The sequence below is a fragment of the Chelon labrosus genome (genome assembly GCF_963514085.1).
Source record: "Chelon labrosus genome assembly, chromosome: 8".
NCBI classification, from domain to species: Eukaryota; Metazoa; Chordata; class Actinopteri; order Mugiliformes; family Mugilidae; genus Chelon; species Chelon labrosus.
Window position 1 is genome coordinate 19,971,284 of NC_140358.1, and position 20,639 is coordinate 19,991,922.

Consider the following 20,639-nt stretch of genomic DNA (forward strand, 5'->3'; position numbering starts at 1 on the left):
CTTTGAAGCTAATGTTACATTCGTGGTAAATACTGCTGGACAGAGGTGGACCTTCTAGGGTGAGGGGTCTGTGTGGGTCGTGGAGCCACCTTACAACCGTCTGGTGCACACGTAGAACAACATGCAAATCGGCTTCATCTGCAGCCACACGCGCATTAAGCAAACATATGCACTCACATAGCGATTGGCAAAAACTCTAATTAGTCTATGCTCAGTTTTAGAAAACAGACGAGGGAGAGCAGCAGGGAGGAAGAGGGAGAAGGAGTGAAAGAGAATGATAAATGATGGACCGAGAGAGCTGTAGCTGGACCCCGAGGTTAGCAGTGTGAGGGAGTTGCAGCTGGCTAGCTCATTCCGTCGAGCTACAGATCTCATAATAAACATCACATGGGTAGTTTGGGCTGGCGGGTGCAGATTAAGCCAGAGCTGTTAGCTCTTTAAAGACTGCTCAATGTTGCAGCAAGCCAAGATCCTATTTATAGGGAGGCTGGAAGTGTATCAAAGCAGGTAGGAAGGGAAGGCGCCGGACAGGGACAGTTTTCAAGCTGATTTATGTCCCTCAATCAGTGTAATAACAATAAACTGTCAACTAGCACGCCACTTTTATTTGTAATTTACGGTGCTGCGCTCCTAATAAAGCTATGTTTATTTCTCCCCTGTCCCTCCCTCCTCTTCTTCCCCTCGCTTTTTTTTCCTCTCCGTGCCTCGGCGCAGAGCTGCCCAGCAGTCCAGGTGGCCAGTTCACGTTTCGCCCGCTGCCCCCGCCTCCGCCGCCGCCCCACGCTTGCACTTGTGCCCGCCCGGCGCCCTACACTCAAGTCAGCCTGCAGAGGAAGACCATGCCGACGCGGTGCCAGGCCAGCCAGGGCAGCCAGGGGGCAGACACCAGCTCGAGCACAGACCAGGCACAGCTTCACAACAGCTGGGTGCTCAACAGCAACATCCCCCTGGAGACCAGGTAAGAGAAGGCAGCTAATGAACGCGTTCCTCCCAAGGTTATTTGTTTGGCGTGCTGTTTTTAGGTTGTTAAAAGAAGATATTTGAGGCAAATGGACGGCTCCAAAAAGCTTTCAGTCAAAACATGCGGGTGTCATTTTGTAATGAAATTCTTCAAATGAAAATATCTTCAAGGCAAAGCACCTTCCTTCAGCATTATGTCACTTTTCTTTAATCTCACAAATGAGGATCATTAGATTAAAGAAAGTTCTTTCATCGTGACTGGGATTTGGCAGACTTTCGGAATTTGTTAGGAAAATCTGAGTAGAATGATTAAGAATGAATGTTGGACTAAAGGATTTGTTAGGATGGACATGTTTTGCATGTGTTTAGAGGAGTAAGTGGAACACCAAGCAGGCCTCTGGGGTATTATTACAGGACGCTGCAAACCATCAAAGTCATAACGAATCCCTCTTTTTCTTCGGGATTCTTTTCATTCTCTTACCCCCTGCTGCACAGAGAGATCAACCAGTTTGAGTTTAAACTTTCCAGAATAAAAGCAGGATCCAGTTCAAGCGGCAGAAATCGTCTTTTCAGGAATACATTGATATTCCCATTCCAGTTTTAGTCGTATGTTTCCCAAATGCTCGGAGACGAACCGCTGAAACTTCATCCCATCAAACGGAATTAAGCATTTGCTTGCTGCATAAGTAATAATTGATCAGAGAATTATTTAGGGGATCCTCATTTGTGAGGCTGCTTTCGAGAAGAAGCAGCAAGGTGCAGAAGAATATGTTTGCATGTTTAATGAGAGCCCGGTGCAGGAGCTGATTTCTGGTATTATGAGTGAGGATGAGATTGGCAGGCTGCCACGGCAGAAGAAGAGGTTTTAATAAGTTATGCATTAGACCATAATTAGATCTTACCTCATTTAAAGGAAAGGAAGAATAAAATTAGATTCAGTGACAATTTAAATTAATCACTGGCCAGACACGAGTATCAATGTGAAAGACTTGTCAGGGGTGCATTGTAATTACATTACTTGTCGGAGTGTGCTTTAAATGAGAATCCACCATAAACAAAATTCATGCTTTTTTTTGTTCTTGCCACATTTCAGATCATTCAAATAATATTTGCTGAGCAGAAAGAACTTTCTCCCAAAGAGAGATGGGATTATAAAACACAATTTCCGCAGCGGCTCAGTATATTGGATGGTGCCTTTTTGTAGTAATACATTTTTGCATTTGGGACTTTATAGTCAAATAAGTTTCATTTGATAGTAGGCTATTAGTTCTGAACCATAAAATGTAATCATATTCATAGTCAATAGAATAGTGTCCCTTCATAACATAATTCAGATATTATTGGCTCTTTCTATCCAGTTTTGGAGGGGGGAGACCGAAAAAAAAGGGACTAACTCTTCACTGCTTAACTGTTTTGAGTAGGATTTAATATTCAAGCACCCACCTCTATCTCCTCCATCACATTCTCAGATACACTGCTAATCTAATGATTTCATATTCCTGCTCTTACCGTGGCATCGCTATCAGCTCCATCTCGGCCGCCAGATTAAAGATTTATCAAGTATTTACAAACTTGACACGCGGGGCTTATGCCAGCGGAATTATAAGTGACGCGGTGACCTTAATAAAAATGGCAGAATTATGGATAATATCTCTTGTTGTCGAGCACACTTCCATTTTCCTCGATGCGCATTTGATGAATCCGTATTGAAATGTATTGACGTCGCGTCAGCAGAGATTAAGATTGTTTGAAGTGCGCATAGATTTCCTTTTCGGCTGCACATCCGTTATGTTTCTTGAGAGGGCAGCTTGTGGAAGTGGAAGGATGCAGATATGGATATTCAATATATCTGACTAGGTCTCACACTGGGTGTGTTAAGAGGCACAACAAATGTTGGGACTATAATGAATTGACCGATGCCCTGCATTCTCTCCTTCCTCTTATCGCTGAGATGTGAGACTACTCGAATCACTCTTGTGCCCCTACACCATGAAATCAACTTTTACACGCACAAACACACACACACGCACCTTACATCTGCATGTACCTGTGAACAAAGGCCTCCGCCTACGCACACATATACACACACACACACGCAGCCATTTGCACTTATCCAGGTAGAGACAGCCCCTGGGCAAAGTCTCCAACCTCCTGGAGAGCGGGAACTCTCATTTTCTTCCTGTCTCGGGGGAAATCTGCCCTCTGATATGAATTCAGAGCTTCCTGGGCGTCGCCTCTAGATATTGTCTGAGAAGATCAAAGGCATGGAGCCAAGAAGAACAGAGAGGCGTTTTTTTTAAAAAGCGCCGCACAAGAAGAATAGAGTTCCACATGCGGTGACAAATGCAATTTCTCCAGATGGATTCTGATCCCTTTTGTTCTAATCCACCTTCAGCAGAGCAATAAAAGCACTGCGGTGGACCCGACCCCTGTACCGGCTTCAAAATATGTGAAACAGGTGTATTTGAGATCGTTTTTTTTTTTGTGTGTGTGTGTGAATATTTGTACTGCGTGGTCATTTTTGTATGCTTCTCTCAGTGTGTGTGTTTCCTTCTGTTGAACTGCCGCTGAACCGTAGGTGTGCGGTTGTTCCACGTGCGGCCCCCCTGTGTCCTCCACCTGACTCGCAGCTTTCAGTAGAAGCTGAATGGGTGGATGGAGAGAGGAAAGTAGGCAGACAGCGGAGCGCGGACGTCGTCTGTTCTAAACATAAGGCCACATTACAGACACGCAGTGAGCAAAACACTCAAAAAAAAGGAGACTGCAGATAAGTGGCAAGATGAATAACGAGAGAATTTAAGTGAATAAGGACATTAAAACACAAGGACAGTTCAACTCCAATAAATAGCCATCTCAGCCCTAATTACATCTATTATTGAGACTAAAGAAAATTACTTTAAAAGATGTCTCAATGGGATGAGATTTTTTAATGCTCTGGAATTGCTCCCCGTGTCCTATTTCTTGACAATATTATTTTATCTTTTATCCTGTTGTGTTTTAAAGCTTTCCTTTAATAAGTTCCCGTGTAATTGAATATGTTAGATCGAGTGCAACATTGAGCTTTACTCTGACATGATACCAAAAAATATCGCAGGTAGACATTTCCATAAACTCACACGGCACCGGCAAAATACTGCTCTTGTTTCAAAGTAAAATGTGTTGTCAGGGCGGGATACGACTTGAGAAGATGGATGTAGCTTTGCGATATGTGAGGGGCAAGCGGATGAGAAATGGGGCGCCGCATTACGGTGTCTATCGATGCTGTCAGTCTCCTGCCCGGCCCGGCTTTAATGGCCCGTCCTCCGAGGGCCGTTCGGAGACCGGTCCCCACCTCCAGCCGGCGACCTCACACCTCTCGCCGCACGGGCGGAATAACACTCGTGGCGAGCCGCGCATATGCCCCAGCATATCGCGCTCGCAGCCGGCATTAACCTCTGGGGCAATCATGCTGTTGGTGAAACCCAGGAGCTCAGATAGTTTGTTGTTGTTTTTCTAGTTTGGAAAAAGCACACACACACACACACACACACACACTGCAGAGCATAAAACAATGAGTCATACCTGTTTTCTGCTTTTGATGTCGTCTCCAGTAGCCATCCTTTGTTTCCCACCACCAGCAGTCTTTGTTTGTCTTTTGATGGAAGCCACTGTGGCCAGAACAGGCTGGAGCTGCTTATAATTGCCTGCCCGGACCCACTTTTCCAAATTGCATAATTTCCTAGCCCCCGTACTTCTACTTCCGCACCTGACACCATCCAACCTCCATTATCCAAACACAATATAGATGAAATGCGACCCAGATTAATTTCCCCTCAGCTTAGTTCCCCTATCATCATCTGCCATCTAATGCACTCTTTTTTTTTTTTTTTTTTGCTTAATGAAAATGAACCCCATCTTCGTTTAACTAATAGAGTCGTATAACTTAAGTAGTCACTTTGATGAGTCAAAAAAGGAATAGGTAAAGCACTGATCCTTGGCTGCCAGGGCTGTTGGATTCACTTTCATACCAGTGCTGCTCTGCATTACAGTAGCAGCTCATAATGTTGCACCCAAGAAGCACTCGGTCAAATTAAAGCTTGTTCTCTGAATGAGGCCTGGATAGAAGTTTGTAGTTTAATAATTACCCATAATGCATTGAGTTTCCCATATATTGCGGCGCCTTGCGTGCAATACGTGGCAAGGCTGTTTTCTATTGTTCATAATGCACTAATTTTGAGTAATGTTTGTGTTTTACATTTTGTCACATATTACTTCCCGGAGTTCATTGTGAGACATAAATAAATTGCAAGTGGAATCCTGGCGCTTAGGGACCTTCTTAGACTACTTTTCTTCCTTGATTTTAGCTCCCAGTATAAATTTTTGATGATGCATTACTTGCAAGTTGAAGAGGCCACTTAGATTAAAAGCGCGCAGATGCAGCCAAACGTGCAGGATATTAACCGTTAAGCTGAATTACGCACTTCTAGACGACGCTGAGAGTTTATTTCGACAGGTGAGGCTTAGTAAGACCGGGCCTTTCGTGCAGCGGCAAAGTGGAGCACTCTGTTCTGTTCGTGTGATATCTGAAACGTGCTGTATTCATCAGTTGAAAAATAGCAGTAGAAGGGGTCTCTTCCAAAATCTCCCACCTTGGGGGCTCTTTAAATGAGTTTCAGTCAGGCGTACTTCAGAGTGAGACCGAATTCCACTGAGTACAGATTTGCATAAATAGAATCAGAATAAGATACATGATACCTGAGAAAAGATGATGTCTGTGCTGTGCTAAGCTAATTGGCAAAGCACCGAACCTCTGTCCTAGATAGGCCTACAAAGAAACAGTCTCCAAATTCATATTGAAATTTAGAAAGGCACAGATAGCAGTCCCAGAGGTGGCAGGTAGTTTGTGGAACACAGAATGCAGAGCGGCTCCCTCTTCATACTAAGATTAGGACAGCAGTTAATTGACACACGAGCCCCTCCCTTGAACAGCAGTCGGCCAATGAGAGCTTAACAACTGCAGCTAAGCCTGGCGAGGATTTCCAGCCTTCCCCACCTGCCAAAGTGATATGCACGGTGCTGGGGTAATAACCATATTCTGCATTTAAAGAGTTCGGAGAGTGCTTTTTTTCATCTTTGCTTTTTCAGACTTACTAAACCCAGAGGATAGGAGCAAAGTGACATTAAATAGTGGGATTTATCAGCTGCAAGTAATCTGAATTATTAGCATGTGTTGCTAACTAGTTGCAAGGGAACATTTTTCCAAGGCCACATTATAAGATGCACACCTGCATTGGATGATACAAATAAATCCTTCATTTACATGTTTTCTGTTTAGAGGATGCAGGAAAATGCAGTTTTAGTCTCAGTCTTTTAGTACAATATCATGTATGTAGCCATTAGGTGCACCACAAGGCCTCTTTCAAATGGCAGCTGTTGTACAACAAGTCAACCGACTCCAAGAGCTAATGTTTGCTTACTTAGCTAGCTGCAATTGATAAAATAGCGGAAGTTGCATGTTAGTAATGAAAGGCATGTTTTGTCTTCTTTGTCTGAAGTCTACAAAGTAATTTCTTAATAGTTAGAAAGAATCTTACGTGGTAAATCTGTCAAGGTTAACACTGCAAACTACACGAAACGAACAAAAGACTGACTGGCATGACAAGGAGGGCGGGGCTTAGTTAAGAGTAATGCTGCCTTCAAATGGAATCCGTAAACTTTTCATGCGTTCAGTCATTTACACAAAATGTTGCGTTCACGTGGTAACGTCGGCCATAATAGCCGTTTTAGACTTCTACGTTAAGTTGACGCAGAGACTACGGCGACAGCGCAGACCCCTACGCAGACCCTAGCCGCGTAGCCTGACATACCCCTCCCCAGAAATAGTAACTATGTGAAAGAGCTGTGATTGGTCCTCTTGGTAGTAGCGTATTTCCACTTTAGCATTTCTGGCTGCTTCTCCATCTCCGCAATATTTGAATAGATTGTTCTGGATCGATAAAGATGAAACACATCAAAGAAAGGTTAACTGAGAGAGGTTCGGAGATACAAATCTCGACTTAAGTTTCAGTCGCCATTGTTGAAAGTGAAGCAGGAAGTAGAAACAAAAATTAACCCGACTTGCAAAAAAAAAAAACACAGCGCCAACTAGCGTTTCGCTGGCATTGTTACAGCCCGAGCCGGACTGACGAGCGCACAAGTATAAATGGCTCCCACCGGCGTAGGCTACTGCGTCTAGGTCCCGCTGTACTCTAAAAGAGCTTTAACGCTGCCTTTAAATGGAACTTGCGAGCTGTTGATTATGACATGGGAACTTGTGTACAAAAATGCTTGGTGTTGATGAGCCGTAAGACACGAGCTGCAAAGCAACTCTTGGGATCTACAAGCCTAGACGTGAATGTTATGGGTACATTCACTGGAAGCTGGTGCTATGAACACTTGTTGTTCCGTGTCGGTTGAACTGACTTTGACTTCTTTTGTTGCACCTGTTGACGTGGTAGATAGTCATATGTTTGCTTCACCCATTGTCTTGTTATATTTACAGTTAATGCCCGTTCCAAATGCTGACAGAATTGGAGCATTTGCCGCTTGTAGTGTGAATGCACCGTAACAGTTCAGCAAGCTAACAACCACAAACATATTCTAAAATACTGAAGAAAAACTCAATCACCATAAATTCATTTCCTATCCACCAAAAAATAAACGTCCATGGGCTTGTGAAAACACTTCTGAGGTTGTGAACACCACAGGTACACATTGACTCTTCTGTTGAACAAGGTAAACACGACCTTGTTTGAAGGTTACAGGACGGAATCACATTTATGTTTTTTGTGTTTCTCCCACAGGCACTTCCTGTTCAAGCAGGGGTCCGGTTCGTCGGCTCTGCTGTCAGGGGCGGGGCAGGGGTACCCCCTGACCTCCGGCACAGTGTATTCTCCGCCGCCCCGGCCTCTCCCTCGCAGCAGCGTGACCAGACCACTGTTTACCTTCAACAAGCCTCACCGCTGCTGCAACTGGAAGTGTACGGCCCTGTCCGCCTCCCTCCTCACCCTCACCCTGGCCCTCCTGCTCACATATGTCATCGGTGAGTTACCGGCACGCAAGTCCACCCTGTCGGAACGCCCCCTGAGACGTGCGCTTGTTTGTTCTGATTGTAGCTTTAAAAAATTGAAACGTTCTCAAAATCGGAGGAGAAGCTAGGAAATTGGGAGTCTTGTCAAGAGGCCGCCTAATTAATTCCAAGGAGAATCAATACGGAAAAAAAAAGAAACACAGAAACAAACTCTAACAGGGAGTTTTACACGTACACACTGTTACAGGTATCAAAGGGTAAAAAATGCAAGAACAAAAGAAAAGAAAAAGGAAAAAGAGATCGATATGGGATCAAAGCGTGGCTGCTGAAATTTTTATGCTCTTACTTTGAAGCAGTATTGTATTGTCTTCAGAATGTGACCCTGCTGTAGGATATTCTAAATTGTAAATTAGCTGTCCCGGACCAAAGCGCAAGAAAGCTGGTAATTATACCGTGATGAATACACACCATACAGTACCTTATTTGACGTCTCTCTCCCCTCCCTCTTTCACACACAAACACACACACGCAGAGCTACACACACTCACGGAATCAGCTCATTATACTTCCACTTTCCCCCCACTGTGTTTTTATTACATTAATCAGTCCAGGTTTGTCTCATGACCGCACTGTCCGTGCATTTTTATTGTTATATATTTTGTTGATGTTCATTTTTCACTTGTTTTAAAGTGAGGTCTTTCTACTTAGCCCCCCTCATTTATTATGCATTAATGAAAACTCTAGAAATTGCATTAGTACAGTTTATTATGATTACTTTTAAATCCCATTTATTTTTTTTGCACAAACCAACTAAAACTAACAAGCTCTTGCACCTCCACACAAAATACAGGAGGAGCTTATTGAATATGGTGATGGGGATTGAACCACTCACCAGGTAAAAACAGCACTAATGCAAGGCCGTAACTCATTGATGCATCCGTAATAATCGATCCAGGTAGGTTTTAATGGATCAGTATTGGCTAAGATAAAGCAGATGGAAGTCGTGTCCTTCTTTAACTGTACTCTGCTGCACTGTTCTTCTTCTCATATCGTATCAATAATTTAATCTTGTTTAAACTCAATAGTGTAGAAATGGACCCATCAGTAGTTTGATGTGTTTACTCCACCCACTTTGATATTTTTGGTAAATGCATGCATTGAATTAGATCATAATCAGGAACCGGGAAAAGCTGAGCTGCATTTTCAAGTCAGAACTTGTAATTTCTTTTAATTATAATGCACTTTTAATTGTGATGCAGCATTTTTAAATTGTCCTTCTTTTTTTTTGGGCTACATTTACTTTAGTAAATAAACTAAATTGTACCCCTGGCTGTGTTTACATTGACACTAGTATTCAGCTAATAATCAGAATAAGCACCCAATCAGCTCAAATTAAAATTAAAATGTAACCGCCTCAGCTGGAACAGACTGACCTGACTGAAAGTAATTTTCAGCTGGATTGAGACAGATGGTGTAAAGCTGCGAAAATCCGTTTAACGGGACAACATTAATAACCGTGTAAACCCTTGACCCGGTCGCTTCTCTCCGGGTGGAGTAAACACATTCTTTCTGCGCACGTTTGCCCCGTTGCGGGGTAAACATCGGGCGGCGCGGTGAGACAGAAATATCTTTAAAGTTTTAAAGCGAGCGTTTTTTTTGACCCCGTCTGGGTCAACGTTTTCTCTTTAATGAATTCAGTTGGGGAAAAAACTTCCTCTTCTTCTGTTGTATCTTCCAGCAGACTCATTGCCCCACAGTGGGGCCCCAACCACTTTGCGCAAAACAAAAACTATATACTGACTGATGTTATGGGGCATATAAACACATGTCAAATATATTAATTTAGCGCTATGTAAACAGGTTGGTTGAGCTGAAGTAATATTGTCCGTGTAAACACAGCCATGGGCTGCAAGTGCAGATAAATACATCATTTTTCTGAGCCTCCCATGAATGCAGATGAACTCCAGCTTTTATGACTGCCTCTGACTTAATAATGAGTCCAACCTTTCAAAACAAAAAAAGTTTCTGAAGTTGATCAGTAGTCTGGGAGATCATCAGCGGAGCTTGTCAAAGTCAAGTACCAAATTTATTCATCGATCCCCTCCTATCGCATCAATTCCCCGTTCATTCTCAACCTTGGCCGGGCCCTCTACCGCAGCACTCTGGCTTCCCTCCTCCGCCCCAAGTGCACATATCCCAAACCCTCCACCCAGTTCATTTCCCTCCTGTGGTGGTGCTCAAGGTCACGCCGGAGCAGGCTGGGGTTTGCATTAATCACACACACACACACACCACAGATATCGCACACATACACATACACACGCGCGCGCTGGCGAATCCATGCAGATTAATCCCCAGGCTGAACCATGCTATTCCATTAATGTCCCAGCCCCGGTAATTAGTGCATTAGTGAGGAGTGTGAGTGATGACTTGGAGCCGACATCACCTTTTAATTGGTGTCACGCTCCACTCCTGTTTGGCAATGATTGATCTTTGTGTTGACGTCACCGTGGCAACCGCGCCAAGATGTATGGGACGCGAGCATGGATGATATGTCAGCCTGTAAATCAAAGATATTCAAATTGCAAGATTAAAGTGGTCATGGACTTAATGTCTTTGTCTAGGGGGAGAGGTTGAGACACAGGCCACCAGATGATTAGGTCCCCTCATTACATAATGATTCAGTAATTTTAATGAATTAATTAACAGCCACTGACAGGAAGGAAAAAATAAAAAAAAAATAAAAAATCCTCCCCAGTGGTATTCCGCCTTCTCATCTTCATCAAACGATCGACGTGCCGGCTTTCGCTGTATTTATTGATTTCGAGCCAGTCTCTCATTAAATCGGGTTCCATTGAATATTAATTCTTATTAACATAATGTGATACAAAACTAAATTAATTTATTCCTGCCCTCAAAATATGATAATGGATTTTCCTTTATTCCAAATATAATCAGCTCCCGCTAACTGCCCTACTGTATTTACTTAGGTAGTCGTTGAAACAAATTCTCAGGGAGGAAAAATTGGATTTTTGATTGGCTTTTCTACCACCACATGCTGCAATCATAATTTCTGAAACTACTGCATATTTGAAAAAAGTCTACAGAAACTATTTTTTTAAACCATTGCCACGCAACAGACTCATCCGCTGCTTTTCTTTGCTTTGCTGATTGAAAGCTAGGATGTTGATTTAAATATAAAGACAGTCTTATTAAAAGTCACCTGTTGGTTTTGAAATGTCGAATGTTGGATTGCATGTTAAGCTTAAGAAACTGTAATGCCCCACGTTTTGTTTCCCAACCATTTACAGACTAAACTATGCAGCTTGATAGATGCAATTTTTCTACTGTGAACTGAATCAAGACGTTTGCAGATATTTCAAAAAAAGAATTATGACATATTCTTTTACAGTCGAGCCAAGCTGGAGCCAAACATTTCCTAATGTTGGAGAGGCCCAACGAACCTCCTGTTGAAAATCGTCTTAACACAGCTGTTAGATTTGGCTCAGTCTTCCGTCTTTTCTCGTGACACCCAGCCAAAGTTTACTCCGCTCGCAGCGATCGCGCCTTGTTTCGACACGTAGCGGCGCTTGTAAGCGATCTTAAATGCTCTGCGAAGACGGTGCGAGTGGTCAGGCACTTGGAGCGGCTCCTGAAAATCTCGACGTCGCGCTTGCTAATTCAATAAACGCATCTGACACTGATGATATTCTTTGACGGTTTGAAACCACTTCTTAGTGCCCACCTCGAGTTATTGCCAGTCCTTGAAGCTCTCCGTGACTTGTTTATTAATTTGGGGGAAAGTAACCCGGCAAATAATGAGGCAATAATGTTATGTCTCCAATTAAGGTTTCCAATTAGCACAACAATAGGACGATGCATGATTGCAGAGATAATGCTGTGCCTAAGTGATTGCAGTGTATGCCCCCTGTTGTGATTAGCTAAGGCAGTCCTGCTCTCTTTCTTTACTGCCCTCTTTCGTCTCCTCCCATACCCCCTGGTGTTGCAGGGCCTGTGAATAGCTTTGTTAATTTGTTTATTCCCCAACGTACCCCTCCCTCCTGCAGCCGTAGCTTGTTATTAAGCACAACACGGCCATCAGATATGAGGAGCACGCATTATGATAGCAAACGGAGCATTTAAGGAGAGATAGAGGACAGATTAAGATTGCATCTGTAATCTTGAAGAATATTGCTACCGCCAACACTGCCAGTAACTCATTTTCTATTTTAAGCCTCATTTAAGTTCATCCTCTGTAAAGCCTACCTACTATTGCTCTATCATGCTGTCAAAAAAGAAAGAAAAAAAAAGCTAATTAGAGTATTTTCTGCATTAATGAATGTCTTGCTGTTTTAAACAGTTGCAGTCTTCAGTTGCTCAATCAAATACGAGGGGAGAGGGTGGGACGTTTCGCTTATGAACGATAATCATCTCTATGGCAACAGGGAGAAGCTTCTGACGCAAGTGAAATGAGCAAGTCAGCAGCACCCTGCAATCAAATAATCACCTCCAAATCACATTTCAGCCACAGACAGCGCGCACTTTAAGCTAAGATCTTCTTTATAGTTCAATACTTGTTGCTGCGGGGCACCTGGAGGTTCCATAAAAAGCCAAATGACTCGTTAGCGGCTTTAAGTTTATTACATTCATGCCTTTTCTGTCAGGAAATCGGCTTTCACAGTTTGATGGCAATTCAAAGCATCAGCCTTAAAAGTTACATATTAATCCCAGAGGTCAAACTCAGTACAGTCTCCAGCTGTGCTAAGAAGAGAGAGAGGGAGAAAAAAAAAATGTTTATAAGATCTAATGATTATTTCTGTTACGATAAATCCACAGATTATTTTCTTAATTTGGTTTCCCAGGGCCTAAGGTGTCGCCTTCCAATGACTTGTTTTGTCCAACAAACAGACCAAGACTCCAAATATATTCTGTTTACAAGAATAAAGGAGCAAACAGCACACTCATTTTGGAAGCTCGAACCAGCAAAATGTTTGCCATTTATTCTTGAAAAAATTACTACACTTAATCCTTTGTCCAAATAGTTCCATTTACACGTGTGGCCAACACTGCAGCATAGATTCTTGGTTTGTTTCTGAAATGTAATGATTTTAATATATTTTTTTGTTTATTTGTTTAGATGTAATGTGATAAATTGGTAATTTAAATCATTTTAAATTAAACTTTACCTACATGAAGAAAACAACGCATTACTTTAGATGTTCAATTTGATGGATTGTGTAATTTCAAATATAAATATATATATATATATATATTACCAACCATTTACAGACTTAATATGTTTTTATACAACAGATACTGAATCAAGACATTTGAAAATATTTAAAAAAAGAATTATGACATATTCTTTTACAGTTGAGCCAAGCTGGAGCCAATTATATCCTGACGTTATATATATATACTGTATATATATATATATAATATATAGATATATTTAAAAAGGGCATTCTTATTTTACTTACCACATAACAAACTGTGTGTTTGATGGCTGGGGCTGAATCCTTAAATGGCTCCCTGGCTTTCTCCTCCAGACGTCCTAGCAGGGCTCGTCTGTCTCAGAGCACCAAGCTGATTACAGCTTATCATAAATTAAACGCTCGTTCTGTTCTATGTTGTTGACCAACCCGGCTATGGAACTGTGACAACACAACTGCGAGCTGAGGAGCACGTTATGCCCGAACATACACTCACTTGCCAAAACATTAGGTACGCTGGTGAAAACAAATGCATTTTAATGTGACAGACGTGCACTAAATATTTAGTTTCAAGATGTTATGATGTTCAGATGATGGAGCAACAGCGTCACAAAGGTGGTGATTCAACTGTATGATCACTGTGGAAGATGTAGGTTGCTGTGCTGTTGAATTAACTGGATTGAATTAAACACTAAAGTGTTTCTGCTATGTAACCTTGCCCCCTGACTACAATGGGGTTGTCGAAATAATAGAAATATGAGTCGATACAACACAATACAATATAAATGGTTCGACAAATTACAGCACAGTTGAATCAACATCCCTTTCAGTTATTTTAAACAAAGGCTGAATACCATAACCTTCATGAAGCCAGGATTTAGTGCAGGGCTGTTGTATTAGTGTGCATTTGTTTTCACTAGTGTACAAGGTGAGCGCACATAATATAATGACTGTATTTATTATTTACATATTATAAAATTCAAAGAAACGGGAGGATAAAGACATTTGCCTGTGCACTTGGTTGTGTCTAATTCTGTGCTCAGATGCGATAACATAACCTTAGCAACAAAAAATCAAAATGCTCCTTTCATGTTTGAGAGAGTCAAAATGTGTGACCACAGATGGCACACGTAACGTGATGGGGAAACAAAACCATTTTTCACTCTTTCGGCTGCTGCATCCGCTCTCACATCCTGACAGTCACAGCAGAGGTTGTGGTGTAAAGTAGTAGTGCTGCCACCGCAGCCTGCTGTCACCGTCGCTGAGCTGATGTGAGTCAAACCAAGTGCACCTACCGGCCTTTGACAGCGATGGATTATAAATGATGTCTCTCCAACGTTGTGAGCACGATAATAATAATTAGCATGTTTGACACGAAACAGCCAGAGAAACACTCTTAAGGAATGTCTTCTTTTGCAGCTAAAATAATCTTTGACAGAAGCAGCAATGTTTTGCTCCACATTAAGTAGTATTTCTAGGACTGCTCCACAGTTGCAGGTGCCCCTTAAAAGGCTGAGGCTGAATGTTTTCATTTACTCAACCATTTTAATTTCGTTACTAATTACTAAATATATATATATTTTTAAATGAATAGCTAAAATATATAAATATAAATATCTGACAGACTGGATTTGGACCAAGTGGCTACTCTCTTCCAACTGTTGGTCCCTATATAAGGACTCAAATGGTTTAGTCCAAACCTGCTAGAAGGGGGAACCTGACCTAGCTTAACTGAGTTTAACTTGTGTTTTTTTTTTTAATTATTCAAACTACCTTGATGTTATGTTGCAGTTAAATCAAAATTAAAGCTTTTTAGCCAGTTTTCAGGCAGCACAGAAGAGAAAAACAACCAAAGGACGAAGAGGGAGAGCCAACACAGTAAAGGTGAGCTGCTAGCTCCACAACATTTTAGCCTTTTTTAAGCTAGCACCTGTATAGCTTTGCTCATTTAATTTGCACATTTAATGGAAATCTGTATAGACAAAGACTTGGCAGTGAGCTGTGGCTGATGAAAGTCCTTCAAAATGTTCTCACGTCAGTTTCTCTTTTAAATAAAAGGGCTAGTTTTCAAATCCAGGGACAAAATAGACACTGAAGATACTGGAGTTGAAAGCTGATGAAAGCTTAATTCAGAGCAGTGTGCATGTCTGCAAAAACTGGTAATGTTATCAGATGGCACGTCCACCAAATGTGCTGCATATGTGATAAACTAGGCCACCTTGTGTAAGTTACAGGCTCGTGACCAGCTAATTTGGTGGTCGAGCTTAAAGGAGGATTGCTGATATTTTTTTAATCCGGGCTCCTGTTTTCCCATCCCTTTGAATCTAAATGATTAATAGGGATGAGAAAGTTTGGAATCAGTCCAATGTGGAGCGAGAACAAAAGAAACTGGAACCCCTCGTAATGCCCCGCAGCGTAATCAAACGGGGCATTTTTTTTCTGCAGCTTCCCAACAGTCGTTGTTTGTGCCTGATAAATTATGGAAAGGCATCCTACACGGTTAGACATGTGTCTGACATGAAACATAAATCTCACGGGAGCGGGGTTGTTGCAGGAACACTACAGATGAGAGTGAGGGTTAAAGATAGCCGTCAAGGGAAGAGTGGAGTAACTTATAAAGATGGAGAACAGAAAGCGAAAGACACTGTTGTTTAAAAAACAAACAACAAAAAAAGAAAAAGACATTGGTCTGTCACTGCACATTTACGGATTGTGACAACAAACGTCGCGGGACACTTTGGCGTAGCTTCCACAGACTACCTTTGTGAGACAGGGACAATCTAGAGTTGTGGCAAGTCGAGCTGCGAAGATAAAACGATTGTGTTTGCAATGACCATTTTGATCTTGCACGACTACCAGTGAAACGGGAGAAGAAAACTTACACCAAAGCACTTTTGCTTCGGGGAAAAATGTGTTGTTTGAAGCAGTCATACGAGATGCCTTGGTCTCAGGCTGGTGCTGCTGCGCCTCTGTTTTTCACACACCACATAACTTGCCAGCTTTGTTCTTCCTCAACACCAGCACTCCAGACTTTCATTTAACTCATCACAGTTTAATAGCGAACGCAGCAAAAACAGACACCTCGTCAAAGGAACGCTCCCTGGTACGGACCAGAGAAAACATCAACAGAGGTGGTGCGCTTAAAGAAAGATTTAACTTTACTTGCTTTATCAAAGCCAATGCGTTTTACCAACATGCAATGACAGTGAGGCTGTGCTGTAATTAAGGGAGTCATGATTTGACCTCGCCCCCTGGGGAAGAAAAATCCTAATTTCTCATTTTATTACAGCTAGAAAAGAAATGTTTCAGTATGTTGCTTTATTTATTTTTATACAAGAAAATATTCCAGTTAAGAGTCAAATTCAGTTACTCTGAGCAAACCAATTACTAGAAGTAAATATCTCAGGAGAAAGACAAAGTGAAAAACTCCTTGGCCTGATTTTTTTTTTTTTTTTTTAGTGTACCAATACAAAGGACAAAGAAGTGATGACTTTGAACAAAATAAAAAGATAGTCCAAGTCTAAATTGGAAAGGCTCAAATGTGCTGATTCACGCTCCTGGAGATGTGCTGCCTTTATTCAGTCTGAACTGCACCCCATATACAATCAGACTGCACAATCTGCAAGCCATGGCAACGGCACACTGCGCTATACGGTTGCCGTCCATGCAAAAACGCTTCAAACGTTTTGAACCTTGATGATATCAGTTACTGAATATATCGGTGGTAAACTTTCGGAAATAATGCTAAATATGAGGATCTGTCAAAATGACTGTGTCCCTACTGCGGTGCATTCATTAACTTTTTACATTACTGTGTAGGGAGCAGTCTGTGTAAAGGGGATCGCAGTCTGTTCTCCTGGCAGGTGGTGGGCAGGAGGCCAGAGATTGTGTACAGAGGTAATGTCAAAGGGTCAGCTGAGTCTGGTGATGGCTGTCGGGATGAAGCTGTTGAGGTGCTGAGTCGGCGTTGCCCTAATGGAATGTTACCTTCCCCCAAAGGAAAGTTTTTGAACAGGTGGTCGCCTGTTTGTCTGGGATCAGTGGAGATCCTCTACATTGCGGGGCTCTTGTCACGGAGGGCAACTGGCAACCAATTATCTCCTCGGCAATGCTGAGTGGGTAAGATTGGCTGCTACAACTTGTTTCCAGTAGTGCCTGGAAACTGAAATCCTTTCTGTTAGGAGTGTTCTGGCTCAGCACAGTTCAGTTGGACAAAAAAACGCTGTCACACACACACACACGCACAGTGACTCAATCACAGTACAGTAACACTGCAGGGCTCTGCTGCACTCTGTATTGACTTGTGATATCGTCTTTGTTTCAGCAGATGTGTTTAGTTTGGTGCATACTTATAACTTAACTGATGAGGACTTTCACCTTTGCGTCACCATGTGTGTCTGCATTTGTGCACGACCGTGTTTTAGGGTAATGTTCGTGTTCCCTCCACCATCGGCTCATTACTTTCAGCTTTTGCGTTTAAAAAAAAAATACAGCAATGTATCCTCATTTATTTTGATTGTTGGTTTAAATAAACACTATTAGAATCCTGTATTTCAACCATCACGTATTTATTTCTTTGCAAATATGGACTGACGCTTAATGGCGTGTAACTGGCAGCACGCATATTTGTGTTCCCGTTTTATTTATTTATTTCTATCAACAGAAGCAATTTCTGAGCGTGCTTACTACAAACGATGGTGGACCGTCTTTGGTTCGTGAGGACAGAAATTTTAATTAAATATGTGTTGAGCTGCTGTAGTAAATCTTAAGTGTTTGTATGTACGGGAAGGTGCTTACATGCCTTTGTGATTCGAATTGTGTGTGCGCTCGCCCGCGTGTGTGTGTGTGTAGGCGAGTGCGCGCTCCTCACCCCGAGCTTCTTTCAGCCAGCTGCTTCATGCCTCATTGGGGTTTGTATTGATTGGTCCAGTTTCTCTTTGTTTTCACTCCTCTATTTTGGTCGTCTGATGCAGCTCTAAGAAACCCGCTGGCCTTTGCTAAAACTGCCCTAACAGCTACAGAAGCCTTTGGTAAAATTGCTTTAAATGGCTAGACAGATTCTGGTCAGAAAGCCCTGAATGGCGAGAGAGCCCTTTGGTAAAATGTCTCCAGAAGGTCAGGGAGGCTGCAACAAAATAGCCTCAATGGCTCCGGTAGTTCACCACGCAAAAGCGCACGCTCGCGCACGGGGAGCGCAGGGCCGCACCGCCGCGCCCGGCAACTCACACCGCTCTGTTTCTTCCTCATCGTCTCTGTTGCGCTCTCGCACAAACGCAGACGCACGCCCACGCGCAAACGGCGAGGTATTGAGCTGAACGCGACCGGCAGTTGTGAGACGCTGTTTGTCTACAGCGTTTCAACTCTCGCTGGTGGTGGACGGTGGCTGCTGAAGGGGGAATGTAACATGGCGCCTATCTCCCTGCCTTGTAACATGACTCAGCTTTCAGAGAGGGACCAGATCAGCGAGACAGCAAGTGGGAGACGGGCAGCGGGAGTGGGGGACAGAAAGAGAGAAGAGGTGTGATTGGAAATGAAAGAAGCAGCGGAGAAATGCATGGAGCAGAAAGCTGTGATATGTTCGACTTGGGTGTTGTGTTAACGTCGTGACTAACTAGATAGCTGTGGCAAATTTCTCCTGGTAAATAAACACCATATACGGCAAATCTCATCATTCAGGATGCGAGAAGTGTGTCACCACCTCCGCTCTTCCGTTATCCCCTTTATCCAAACAAGGCTTCCCATTCCAGATTAGCAAGGTCAAACCCACGATGAATCCGGAGGTTTATGCCGGTCGAGAGATTGCGGCGCGAGGCTCTGCTCCCGCTCAGCGACACTCTCGCGCACTCGGGGGAAAATGTCAGCGGACGCACACACTCGTGCGCGCAAACATACACACTTAAACAGCCATGACAGTGGTATTAGTAGCTTTCAAGGAGTTGGTGGAGGGGAGTAAGAAAAACACTTTAGCACCTCTTGTCTGTCAGAGTGAAGCGAGGGTCGACAGGTGAAAAGGCGGGAGGACAGGCGGACCCCCAGGCTCTCCGTCACTGCTCCGACGTTGCCATAGACACAGATTCCTTTTATTGGCTCTGAAGTCCCTCTCCTTCACTCTCCTTCACAGTTGTTTTCCCCATTTGTCTCTTTCCACTTTCTTACTCCCTCTATACGTGTCTTTTATCCCCCCTCTGCCCTTCCCTCTCTTCCTGCTATTCTTTCTCCCATCTCTCAGAAGTTTTGACTTGGCTAGAGGCCGGCACAGCCATGCAGAACTGGGATGAGCAATTGCCTCGACTGTACATGCTAAACTACGCACCAAATCGGATGACTGATGCTCTTGAAAGTGTTTGCTGTTGGGCGAAGCCAGCTGTAGTCTTTGGTTGTCAGAGAGAATATAGTTGGCAGTTAGCAATGTCTATGAGCAAAAAGGACTTGGCAATCAAGCCCGGGTGTCTTCCCGCTCGTGTGAGAGTATTGATAAATCATTTTTAACTGACTGCAGTGCTACCTTGGCTGTAATGCTTATTGATAGGGCAGTATATTCACAGTCAATTTCACCCATTGTGCCCTGCAGGGGGACGGCTACAAACACCAGATAACTATATGTAGCACAATACAGGCATTAAACAGGAATGCACGCGCACACACACACACCGACACACACACGCACGCACACAATTTTCTTTCTCTATCTCCTATTTTTTCTCCCACCACAAGTGTGAAATCTAATCATCACTGGAGCCCACAACCTTTTCTATCTAATCTGGGGACGCACACATGCCTGACAACAACAATAGCGGCAACTGCAGCAGCATCTGCAAGCTAGCATTATCGCTGCGTCTGCCGGCTCAAATAGCTTCCTTTAAAAAAAAAAAAAACCTGGAAAGAATGGTGAAGAGAATTTAGTGGTGTGCAGTGGCCATTTAGTAAAGTCACAAAAATGTAAAGCCCAGATATGCCATCTATATACGTCTTTGCTTCCCATCTGTTAATGTACAAAAGCCTGAATGGAGTGGCTGGTACCTCGGCAGCCCTGCTAGCTTTATTCACACATCTCCACCGGCTTGGATTCTTGTGTTTCTTTCTTGCGTCTCTATGGTAGTTTAAAGCTGAGAAAGTCACATCAAGTACCACTTTCTTTTTATAGTGAACCGTCTCTCCGCGCACCCCACGCTCTTCTCCTCAGCCTTGCCTCATCCTCAACAGTCTCGGCAGGACAGCCGACAGCGAGGGTACGGCACAGAACCCCCCACACAGCAGTGCCATCCTATTACCTCTGGCAGTCATCTCGCTGTCACACTGATCAATGATTCATGTGTGCGAGGGCCCCGGCCTGTTAGCTCGCCGCACCGCTGCTCATTGTCGCCACTGTGCTGCTGCTGCTGCTGCGGCTGCTCCTTCTCCCGCTATAATGACTGGAC

At 43.2% G+C, this 20,639-nt stretch overlaps 1 protein-coding gene across 1 annotated transcript in view; it reads left to right on the forward strand.

Annotated features, from left to right (window-relative positions):
- The window catches only part of tenm1 (teneurin transmembrane protein 1), a gene marked incomplete at its 5' end in the record, with an annotated part of 159,791 nt that overhangs the window by 42,615 nt on the left and 96,537 nt on the right, over positions 1 to 20,639 (forward strand). The window contains 2 exons of the mRNA XM_084549760.1: positions 715 to 958; positions 7,782 to 8,020. Of these exons, the coding sequence (XP_084405886.1) occupies positions 715 to 958; positions 7,782 to 8,020 (483 nt within the window). The remainder of the gene's footprint in view (positions 1 to 714; positions 959 to 7,781; positions 8,021 to 20,639) is intronic.